The 13307-nt window shown below is 27.2% G+C and overlaps 1 protein-coding gene across 2 annotated transcripts; it reads left to right on the top strand.

The window, feature by feature from the left end:
* Positions 1 to 9483: 9483 nt before the first annotated feature.
* LOC112705510 ((+)-neomenthol dehydrogenase) lies at positions 9484 to 12898 on the top strand. 2 transcript variants are annotated; one of them, XM_025756333.3, is made up of 5 exons: positions 9484 to 9617; positions 10691 to 10946; positions 11389 to 11445; positions 11683 to 11871; positions 12284 to 12898. In XM_025756333.3, exons 1-5 carry the CDS (start codon positions 9598 to 9600, stop codon positions 12659 to 12661), a joined length of 900 nt encoding a protein of 299 aa, XP_025612118.1. In that variant the 5' UTR covers positions 9484 to 9597; the 3' UTR covers positions 12662 to 12898. The 2 variants fall into 2 exon arrangements, with proteins under 2 accessions (XP_025612118.1, XP_072056384.1); XM_072200283.1 differs by lacking the exon at positions 11389 to 11445.
* Positions 12899 to 13307: the final 409 nt, after the last annotated feature.

Below are 13307 nucleotides of genomic sequence, written 5' to 3'. Positions count from 1 at the left end.
TTCGAATTGGGAAATAACATGGAAACCAAAAAAAATATTGATTAATTGTGTGAATTGCCTATTCTCTTGAATGCACGTATATAAATGCCGAATCATGGAATAATTGGCGTTTTCACATTGCAACATGCCACATATTTCATAATTGGCAATAAAAAGAACAAATAATTGGCATGGAGTAATTAGTGCTAATAATTATAACCACCAATAGTCCACTAGGCTTCCATGGACATTGTAGCACTGCATTGGTCTAAAGAAAGACTATAATTACTTGATAAAAGAGATACAAGAAGAAGAAAGAAATAAAGAAAGAGTATATTTTTTGGCAAATGTTTGGGAAACCGCAATTACACATCTTTTTTATATTTGGAACACCACCTTTTGTATTTAGGGTGCCTAAGACAAGTTCCAATGAAAAAGCATTGACTTACTCTTGAAGCACCAAAAGAAGCAGTCCTGCTCAAGGACTAACGAACGACCGTCTCTGTTAATTGGGATCTGGACATAGCAATAAAAATTTGTTACGTGATAAATATTAACAAAAATAAATTAAAACAAGAATTAAAATATTAAAATTTAACGGTCGTTAGGATTTAGTTAAAAATTTTAATATGAAAAAAAAATACAATTTTTTGTTGAAAATAGAATTTTTTTAGTGTATATATAAGAGGATGGATGTTGCGGATATAGCAGGTGCAACACGCAGGTTACATGTTGCGTGATGGACACATGGCCCAATAAGCAGCAATATGCAACTTGCGTGCTGTCCACGTGGTGAACATCAAGCCAACATGCACTTGCGTGTTAAACACGTGTCAGGCATGCAAGTAACATGCATCCTGCTTGTTGGACATATGGCAAATGCTGGTTGCAGTGGTGGAGCTTAGTTCAGACAAGGGGGGCTATGGCCCCCCAAACTTTTTATAAAAAAATTAGTAATATTTTTTTAAAAGATAAAAAATAGTTCAATTGGTTTACATACTTTACTATGACTTAAAGTACCCAATAAATTCAATAAGCAACACTCTCTCTACCTTTAAGTTCAAATATAAAAAATTAAATATTTTTATTTATTTAATTTAATATTATTTTATATTTTACTATTTATTTAATTTAATTTTTTATATGATAAAAAATAATAGAATATTCAATAAGTATTAATATTATTGTATTTGTATAAATTGATAAAAAATTCAATAAATATTATAAATTTTAATATTTGTCCTTCTAACTTCTTCTTTACATATTCTATAGAATATATATTCTAATTTTTATATAAAATAAAAAAAAAATCAAAGAATTAATACATTTTTTAAGAAGAAGGCTAATATTTAAAAAGGAAAACATATAACTTTTACAATATCAACACCTGTAGATAGTTCTTCTACTTTAATGAATCACGAAGAAAGTAAGATACAATCTTCAAAAGTTCAAAAGTTACATCTGATGAGTTTGACCTTAATTTTTTGGAACAATACTTGAAAACGGCTTTAAATTTGGCAATATCATCCAAATCAAAGAGATGAAATTAGACGAGTTTATCTTAAATGGAGTTCATATCAAAAGTTTTTTGACAATTATTTTCTATCATGGCCCCCCCAAAAATTTGTTTCAAGTTCCGCTACTGGCTGGTTGGATAACTTTGCAACACGAAACTTGTGAGGTGAGTCTTCTGCCTATAAAAATCGAAACTCATTATTTTACTGCATTACAAGAGAGGTATTTTTCTCTACTAGTGTGATGGAGAACACTGCAAATATAGTGGTTTACCACAACAGTGAAGTTATACGAAATACATATGAGGATATGAGCTTTGTTTGTAAGAGTATATTTTCGTTGTGGTTCTATGCAGTATAAGGTTTGCGGAACTATAGTACGGATTTTGTCAGAGCATAGAAAGTGATATTTTAAAGAGGGTGAGTAACATTTTCTACCGGAGTCCAATTGTCGTATTTGACGGCCTGATACAGTTTGAGGTTATGCCGATCGTTGACGAAACAAGTATTCAGCAGATGTTTTATATTCATCAGCAAACTCAGGTGCAACATCCAAGGATATAGTTGTATGTTTAGTTTGAACATATAACTGCGGATGAGGTTCAACATGATCCATATGTGCAAGATGACAGAACTGAAGCGTACGAAGGAATGGACAATGATAGCGACGAGGAGTTCAAAGCTACGTATGAAGCCGGTGACGAGGATGAAGACGACGAGGGGGAGGTGAGATAGTCGCGGAAACTTTAGTGGTTCCACCCGCAGTTAGTCAACCGATGAACATTCCATATTTTATGCGTAGTCTGGATCTTAACGCCATGCATGATACAGCGCGATACGTGATCATGTATCAGACGCAAAGGTGTCTCGAAACCAAGCGAGGAACCTCTGCTCTTTTAACACGCAGGGTGTGTGTTGTCTCACTGCTCGACAGGTGACGAATTTCTGCTGGAAATCCTTGTTAAAGCACTTCGAAACTCTGCGATGAATATGCAACACGCAGGGTGCGTATTGTGTTAGTCTCTCTGCATCTCCACCCTTATGTAAAACATTCCAAATAGTAATATACAACAAAAACATCATATATTTATCCATATAAAAAATAATTTCTGTTAGAATTTATTCCATAAATATAGTTTATATGCACTTTTATTATTACAGTTTCTTCTGATCTACTCTAATACTTTTCTCAAATTTTTCCAACTAGTATTTTGTTAATAGAGTAAAGTATTGTTTTTGTCCCCAACGTTTGGGGTAAGTCCTATTTGTGTCCCTAACATTTAAATCGTCCTATTTGTATCCCTAACGTTTATAAAAGTGATTCAATGTTATCCTACTATCAATTATACTAACAAATCAGATTATATTTTTCAATTATTCTCACTTGGATGTATTCATTCTCAATTAGGTCTCACTTGAATGTGTTCGATTTTAATATTATACCCACTATTTGTGTTTAGATTCAATTATGTCCCTAGAAAAGTGAATTACGTAAATGTTGTAGGAATTAGTTTCAACGTTTGATGAGCTATTTTTCGGAGTGGATCATCGATTCTATCCCAGACATTTGTATTCTAACTTCAAGAAGAGATTTTTAAAACTCAAACTAAAGCGTTCATGATATATAATTGACGGTAGGATAACATTGAATCACTTTTACAAACGTTAGGGATATAAATAAGACGATTTAAACGTTAGGGACACAAATAGGATTTACTCCAAACGTTGGAGACAAAAACAATACTTTACTCTTGTTAATATTATGATTTAAAATGAATCCAAATCAATTCAATTCATTTTTTGTTAACTATATATTTCTTTAGCGTAAGTAATATTGCTGATTAATTAAAATTTGAATAATATATTGTTTATTATTAATGTTATTTATGAAGTTATTTAATTTTTTTGTACATTATTAATTTATAATATTGAATTATTTTTTAATTTAATAAAAAATTAATTTAATGGTTATATTAATTTTTTATTTTAATTAATTAACTCGATAGGACCATAATAGGGGCCAATGTGAGTCACTCCTATTGAAAAAGAGCTTCTCTAAGATATTAGGGACTTTGATAAAATTGCTTAAAAAAGTGAAAGGAATAAAGATGAATCTCACCCTTTATTTTTGTATTAAATAGTTGTGACATGAGAAGTTAGTCATTATAAAATACATCTTTTATTTATATATATATATATATATATATATATATATATATATATATGAAATATAATTATTTATAAAATACACCTTATAATTATTTATATACGAAATATATATAATTATATATATACGAAGTAAAGAATATAATTATTTATATATCTTTACCTTCAAATATTTTTTATTTCCTATTTTTATAATTAGTAAATTATTGTAATTCAATATATTTTTACCCTCTTTGTTATACAAAATATTTTGTAACTTATCATAATTTTCGTTTCTCATGATATCTTTTGTTATATCACTAATTCTTGCATTGATCAAACAATAATGATGTCATCAACATAGACAATTAAAGAAGCCAGGTGACAGGGACGGATCTAGGAATCTAAGAGTAGAGGAGTCGAAAATTAAAAATTTTGTATAATCAAATATAATGTTATATATTTGATAATAGATATAATTATAATTAATTTTTTTAATTAAAAAATTAATAAATACTTGTCAAATAAAAAAATTATCTCAGTTTTTATAATTTTTTCATAATTTTTTTATGGTTTTACATCTAATAAAATATAAAATTATCTATTTTTAAATATTTTGATAATTAATTTACTTTATTAAGTATTTATGTGACAGTAAGTTATATTTTTATGTTTTATATAATTAAAAAATATGACATAAAATAATACAAATTAATTGCAATAACATATGAATTTAAAATATATTAAAGTATTTTTATATAATAATAGGAGTAAAAATTAATCAAAAAACAATAAACAACTAAATAAAATTAAAAAAAAAATATTATTATAAATAATATTAAAGTATTTTTTATATGATTATAAATATTAAAATTAATCTTAATAATACAAATGTAAAAAAAATTCTAAATTAAATAAAAAATACAAATAATATAAATATATGTAAAAAAATTTAAACCTTAATACATAAAGAATAGTAATTTTTTTTTACTATCATTACACTATTAAATTTTATTCTATACAATACATCTATTATAATAATATATGAGTTTTTAAAATTTGTTGGGCCAAGGCCACTACTTGCTTCCCCTGAGTCCGTCCCTGCCAGGTAGTATCATCTCTCTCACAAAGTGTACGAAGATTTTCTTCCTAAGTGATCAGAAAAAAGACTTTGTTGATAGCTGGCAAGGGTTCCATGAGAAGGATTTGGCCACAAATTTATGCAAACGATTCATCTAAACCCATCAAGAAGCAATGTACATACTCAGCTTGGAGAAACTCGTGCATTGCTTGAGCATCACCACAATTGCATTGAACACATGCTAATATGAGTTCAATTCTTCTCATAGGACTTTAACATTTGTGAAATATTGAGAGACAGACATGGCACTTTGGCGAAGATTGATCAATTCATGGTTCAGTTCGAAGTCACGAGGAACATTACTATGCTGGAAGCATTTCTTTAAATCATTCCATATATAGTTCTGTGTAGATAAGGGGGATGTGGCAATCTCTTTTGACGCTGAATTCAGAATCAAAGTGCTCACCACGTCGTTCACACATTGCCAATTTTCAAATCTTTTTGACTCAGTGATTGGATCAGATTTGGTGGAAGAATTGAGCCATTGATAAAGTCAAGCTTACGTTTGGCGTTCAAGGATTCATGAAGAAAATCCAAATATATTAGTCTTTATCTCAGGTTTAAACTATAATACCAAGCTCCAATTCTTGAAGAAAAATTCATTGAACATAAACATAGACAACAATTATTTAGAATTTAATTATGTAAAATAAAATTATCAAATAATAATTATTTTATGATAAATCTAGTTAAAACATATAAAATAATTATTTTATTTTACAGTATTTAATAACTGATTTTTATATATATATAATATTTTTATTATAAAAATTATTATTATGTTATATATATTTTGTCTTCACCGTCAAAAATTTTTAAATTCGTCATTGATAGTAGGTCTTAGTTAGGATGCTGTGGTCTTTTGCTGAGCTTTCTTTTTCAAAAACACAAGGGAAGCGAAATTCATCATCAGAACCCAAGGGAATTAGCTTAGTGGAAGAGTCTCGATTGGGTTTTACTTACAACATCAAGAATTCGAATTTTGAAAGATTTCCTTGGAGAAAAAATGTACAAAACTCAGATGGTCATGTCTACACTTATATCGTTTTGGTGCATTATGATGTAACCTTATTGTTCTTAGTGGCTAATAAGGTGGCTATAAAGAAGAAATCAATCAAGAATACATGATTAAAGATTTAAAGTTGATCTCTTTTTGCCAGCAAATACAGTTTCATTGAGTGGTCAACAATTTAGTCATTCTAACCCGACAATTTATATTCATACTAGAATTCACCTTTTTAATAATATCAGAATATTAATAAATACTAAAATTATAAAAATTAGACCAAACCAACTAATTAGACACCCGGTTAATTGAAAACGGGCTACTAGATTGGTTTAGTTTAAAGTTGATGAAAATGTTAACTAGTTGGCTTTATTATTTTAGCATATTCTGATTTAGCAAGTTATAACTAATAGTTGGTTATGTTATTTGTAGTTGTAGCTGAGCTGAGATCAGATGACTCTGCATCTAGTTAGATAGTAGTTATTTAGCATAGCTAAGTTAACTAGCTGTTAGTGAGAACTATAAATAGCAATAGCTAGATATATTGTAAATTGATTTTTCTCATTCTATTTTTCTGTATTTAATGAGAAGTTCACATTCTCACCCATTCTCTCTAAAGCACGGTTTTTTTTTATGGTGCAGTGAGCAGGGAGGACTGAGAACATGAAGAGAGGTAAAGAACAGTCCTAAATTAGAGTTGTGATTCTGCTAAAATGGCATACGCCTCCATTTTAGACATAGAGGTAAATTGCGATCAAAACTAAGATCTCATAACAGTAGAGCTTCGAAGCTTAGCAAGACTACTATCGAGACTTTGCGATTCTAGAGTTTTAGATCTGAACTCGAATGGAGCCAGATCAAGTGCGAATGTTTCGGTAAAAACTAAAAATTGTTTGATAATAAATTGGTCAAAAAATCAGTTAATTAATCAAATCAATGTGATTTTTTAGTGATTGACTATTTTAAAATCGAAAATGTTTAATAACTAAAAAAAATTAGTCAAAAACAGTCATAACTTACCTTATTTAACATTTATTAATTGTCGCAACAATTAATAAATGTTAAATAAGACAAATTCTAGCTGTATTTTTTGTCTCTTTAGCATTATCTTTTAAAATAATAAATAAAAAAATTATATATTTTGTACATAAATATATTATTTTATTATATCTAGTTGGAATCTAATTGAATGCTTTGAACATCTAATTAGGGATGGTAATAAGATTTCATGAGAATGGAGACTCCTCTCGTGTGTCCTTGTCCAGTTTAGTAAAATGCTCCGTCTCTTTCCTATTTTTGTCACGGTCTTCATTTATTTATTTTTTTTTTTGTAAAAAAAGCGTAGGTTTCTATGGATATTAAATTTTAAAAAAAAATTGAAAAAATTAATACAATTATAATCAAATTTCATACAATTCAACTAAATATATCAAATTAAAACACAATCCAAACACAAATTTAACATAATCAATATACACACAAAATTTTTAACATATATATTAAAATAAAATAAAATAAATTTCTAATAAAATAATATAATAATTCTTAATAATCGATCATAACTAGTTAATAAGACTCCTTTTCTAAAATGACACAAATTTAAAAGGTTATTGCAAATTCACTTTTTTTTTTATTGATGATATGTCTATTTTTCAGAATTTTGATAAATACTCTAGAAATTCACTTTTTAATAATAGTAATAATCAAAGATGTAAAAATTTTATACTATAAATAAAAGAGCCAAAAAATAATTTAATAAGTGTCATCTGCAATAATTTTTTAAAATTATTAAACATGAATAAAATGATAAACTTTTTTTTTTTAATTAAACATCGATGTCATAGCATCAGATATATAAAACAAAACATTATTGGATTTATGTTTAAGAAGGTTGTTTGGACCACAATATTTCATAAATAAAAAAAAATGGGACCACGATATACATATCTATCATTACAAATATTTTACACATATTATTCACCAACGGTTTAATTACATTATCTTGAAATATATAAATTTTTGGTGAACGAAAATTATATGTATGAGTACGTACCATCGATATGATAGGTATACAAATAATTCAAATTTGATATCCGTGTAATAAGGTCAGACGGACCACAATATACATCTATCACTACAAACATTTTAAACATATAATTTAATCAATGGTTGTTATATGATTTTTTTTCCCTCTTTTTAAAACATAACTATAAAAAGAGAACATTGAATTCTACCAAGAATTTTCCTTGGTCTCTTCTTGCACCAATTAAACTGAGAAGTCATACTGATAGAATAAGTATTGAATATGCAGTTTGTTGAGAGTGGCTAAAAGATGGTAATAGTTTGTTATAAATGTTCTTGGTTTAAATTGGTGCAGAGCTTTATTAGTTAGTGCTCTCTGTCATCTACAAAAGCCAATTCACACTCTTATACAAGGCACATTCAACAATAATACTATTTTAAAGGTTACTTGAAATTTAGTTGCTTTAGGCCTGAACGTAAGGTTTAAACTATATTTAAACAGCGTTTGATTTCTGTTAATATCAAGGTGTTACCGTCTGTGTTTCTCATAAAAAGAGTGCGGTGATATCTGTAAGAGACTCCGACGTTTAAGTTAGTAAGAATTTTAAGTAGATTTTTAGTAGATTCAGCGTATACCTGAAATTGTCAGTGTATAATAATAATAACTACTTTTTTTAGTGTAGTTCCACCTTTAATCGTGGAAGGTCATTTGACTCATTTCCTTTATCTTAAAAGTTGTTGAGATCTTTAAATAAAAAATATTTTAAGAATAAGTTACTTATTCAAATAGGCGAAACCAGCAGCCTCCTTATCCCGACTTCTGGTCTTTAAGGTCGGGTAGATGCAGGTCGTATTAGATCCTTTAATTAATTGAACTTTATTTATTTTAGACTTTATTAACATTTTGGGTTAGGATATAAACAAATACCATTCACAAATATAACACTCTTTTTCTTATTCTCTTCAATCTCACTCAAATGAAAATATTATTTTGCTAAAAAGATACTTATTAAATTTCTAAAATAATTTTTTTTACTGATGATAAAATAAAAACAAAAAACACCAATATATTCAACGAATGTATTTTTTTCTTTTAAAAAATTAGTAATTCCATGCAAATTTTTTTTAAATATTCTTAACTCTTATGCGATATTTAGCAAAATTCCACAAAGATAAAAAAATTATTAAAAAATATTCTTAAAAAAATTATTAAAGTATTTATAAAAAATTGAAAAAAATAATTTTTATAATAAAAAATATCTATTTTTTTTTTAAAAATAAAAATTTTTGTGACTAAAAAATTAAATATAAAATAATTTATTTATAAATTATTATTAATATAAATCTTTATGTTTTAATCTTATTTTATAAAAATTTTAATTAAATTATTTATTCAAACTAACCTTAGACATGCAATATCCATATTTGATTCCTAATGTTGCGTGTGTATATATATACCCTTAGACAAATACCACTAATATAATTAAACACACGCATAGACATATATGTCCCTATAATGACGTGTAAATATGTTGATATCATACAAATAATTACTCTCCGTTTGGTTACTCTCTCCTAAAAATATCCAATTATTGTGTACGGTGCATATATAATTTATTTCGTATATATCTCTCATAATATAATTTTTAAATAGAGACAAGATAAAAAAGAAGAGCAGCTTCGCTATAAAAGGATGCCAACAATTAGCTGATAAAAACAAACCAAAATCATTTCTCTTAAAATTGCTTCTGTAACAAATTAAAGCTTTTAATACGCTGGGCATCATCAACATGGGAGAAGAAGCAAAAAGGTAGAGAGAAACGATAGTCTCATGAAATTATATATATAAAAAAAATTAAATTATGAAATTGGATGTTTTTAACCATTATTATATTGTGGATTTTAATCTTCTTATGCGAGTCTTAAAACGTACTTCTAAAGAAATTTAAAAATCCAAAGGAAAAAGAAATTAGTATATGAAATTTTTTTATACGAATGCTGTGTTTTATGATATCATCATCAGTAGAAATAAATGCTTAATTTGAATTCTGTAGATATCAAACAGATTCCTTATATAATAATATGTAATTTAATAATTTTATAAAACTACTTTATATTTGGGTAATGCTAGGGAAAAAAAAAAGTAAGAACTTACCTTATTTAACATTTATTAATTGTCGCAATAATTAATGAATATTAAATAAGATAAATTATGACTGTTTTTGGCTGATTTTCTTTGATTATTAAATATTTTCGTTATATTTATAGTATTGAATATCCTTCGATTAAAAGTGTGATATAATAAATTGAACCTAAAAATGGTGGGAACTTCCCTAGGAAAATACATCGCTTAATTTGCCTGTTAACACTTTATTTTTGTGAACACTTGGGGAAAAAAATGGAAGAAAAAGAATAAGAAAAAAGAAAAGAAAAGAAAGAAACATTTGCTCAAAATCGAAGCTAAACAATGTGTAATCGGGCTCAAATATATATTATAGCTTCTTAATTAGTAGTAAATTCTAAATGTAAGATTGATAAATATAATAAAGAAAAGTTTAGGAGGCAGTAACTTTATTAAATTCTGGCCAGTATATAACCAGTAAAAAAAAGTAAACTATTAGATAAAATCTCACACTAATCTCATACCATTAAAATCATCATTGATGGCTATTTGATGGCTACAAATTATAAAAATTGCTGGCTTCTAACACTCCTCGTATAATAATTATCTTGATTCCTTAACTATAAATTTCTAACAACAAAATGAAAGAATAAAGTCTTTAATTACCCAGAGACTTGTACTATTTTTATGAGACTTTTATCCACTTGCAATGAATAAAAAAATCTCAATTAGTGATAACTAACATATGTTTGCTTTATTAGGTATGCGGTAGTGACAGGAGCAAACAAAGGAATTGGGTTTGGGATATGCAAGAAATTGGCATCAACTGGTGGCGTTGTGGTGGTGCTTACAGCAAGAGATGAGAAGAGGGGTTTGGAAGCCATTGAAAGATTGAAGAAAGAGTTTGCCCTCTCTGATGACTCTTTGCTTTTTCATCAACTTGATGTCACTGACCCTCTCAGCGTTGCTTCTTTGGCAGCTTTTGTTAAGACAAGATTTGGAAAACTTGATATATTGGTAAGCTGTTTATTTGTACTTAATATTTGTTACACATTATTTTATTTGATGTAGTACTTTTATATTTAACTGAATTTTGACGCACATTTCATTTAATAAGCACAAAAAGTATAGGATCGGAGGATAGTTTCATTTCTATTTTATTTTTGACGTTTTACTATTTCATTTTAATTTTTGAGGATATAGAGTATATTTTTTCTAAATAAAAATATGTAATAAAAAGGCACTGATCTGATAAATATTATTTTCAAATAATGTTAATACTAATATCTGTTACGCATTATTCTAAATCCAACGCCAATCGAATATAATTTCTAATTAATAGGCGTTTATAGATGTTGGGACGAATTGATTAAAGTCATGTATTGGATTGATATTTGATACTGTTTATTACCAAAGAATTATTAGAATATACATGTTCGACACAATAATATGGGTGCAGGTGAATAACGCAGGTGTTCCTGGGGGAGTAGTAAATGGAGAGAACGTCCTTAGAAGGGTAAATTCCCTCATTCTCATTAAAAATAATTAATTAAACTCTCTAATAGTATAAAATTATTCAATTATGCACATAAAACAATTATCTATATAAAATATATATAAAAAATATATGAAATAAGACATAAATATATCATAATTAATTTATTAGTATAAAATTATTTTAAGCTTTTAAGATAATATCTTATATTATCACTAAATAGATGGCATCATAACCTTAACTAATTTGTTGGTGTAGAAAAGGGGTGAATTAACAGGTTGGACCGATTGGAATATCATAGTTAGACAAAATTATGAACTAGCTAAGGAATGTGTTGAAACCAACTTCTTTGGAGCTGAAAGAGTAACCGAAGCTCTTCTTACTTTGCTTCAGCTATCCACTTCACCAAGGATTGTCAATGTTTCCTCCGCAATGGGGGTATTGAAGGTAATATATTTAATTTGTATATATGTGTGTATTTTCTACGATTAAAAACTATAACATGCATTTTACAGATGATTTTTTTCTATTTTTTGTTTAGATATTATTTAAATTTAAAAATACTATGTACACGTTAAAAATCAATTGTCATATATTTCATGTATAAATATATGTTTATTTAATACGTATTTTATATTATAATTAATTTGGTGATTAATTTTTTGTATATACTTAATATAATTGATTATATTTTGCTAGGGTTTCAAATTTCTATCCTAGTTTGAGAAAAAATGAAAAATTCTTATATTTTTACTTAATCATTTATATTTAATTTTTTAGATAATTAGATTACATGGTGACGAAACTCTTTCCTTATCAATGTTTATATATATATATATAAACAATTATTTTATTTCAGCATATACCAAATGAATGGGCTAGAGGATTGTTTGAGGACATTGATAACCTCACAAACCAAAAACTTGGCGATGTTCTGAGAGAGTTCCTTAAGGATTACAAACAAGGTTCATTGGAATCCAAGAAGTGGCCAATAGTGGTTTCAGGCTACACAATGTCAAAGGCTGCTTTGAATGCATACACGAGAATGCTTGCTAAGAAATTCCCTAATTTTAGAGTAAATTGTGTGTGCCCTGGATTTGTGAAGACCGATTTGAATGAGAATACTGGATTTATGAGCATTGATGAAGGTGCTGAATCTCCTGTAAGGCTTGCATTGTTGCCTGATGATTCTCCTTCTGGTCAATTTTATTCAGTGGATGAAATCATTCCCTTTTGATGCGTGTATATCAGGGTATAAGAGTGATGGTATAGTCTTTTATCTGTGTGCTTCATAAGGATTCTTCTAATTCAAAATTTACTCAATATATAATGGATAGTTGTTTATAGTAATTAAGGACAATTCAATATATGTGAGTGAAATTTTAAATTATGAGAATTTCTAGACATAATAAGAAGAAATTATAATTTCTCATATGTAAATATAGCTGCAGGTTTCTTTGTCCTATTTCATCTATGTGTTCGTTGTTGTCCTATGGTTTTTTTTTTATTTAAAAATAAAAATTTATACTTGTTAATTTAAATAATGCTAGTATAAAGAATTATGATTTTGTGTATTATATATTAATTACATACAGAAGCAGTTCAATTTCGTAAGGTGAATATATTAAATTAAAGAACAATATCATTTTATAATTAGTGTGAGTAAAATTATAAATGTATTTTTGATATGATAATTTGATATCGTATTCATTACAATATTTTTTTGTCTATTGCAACATATATTTAAAATAACACTTTAAAAATGTTGTCTAAAATATATATATATAAAGTTGTCTAAAATATATATAGGCAAGACTTTATACGAGTGACAAAAAAATAGAACTTAACAACATTTTTTAATCAACACACTATAAGTAATGCCT

Source organism: Arachis hypogaea, chromosome 8 (genome assembly GCF_003086295.3).
Source record: "Arachis hypogaea cultivar Tifrunner chromosome 8, arahy.Tifrunner.gnm2.J5K5, whole genome shotgun sequence".
NCBI classification, from domain to species: domain Eukaryota; kingdom Viridiplantae; phylum Streptophyta; class Magnoliopsida; order Fabales; family Fabaceae; genus Arachis; species Arachis hypogaea.
This window is presented reverse-complemented; position numbering and strand designations above follow the sequence as displayed.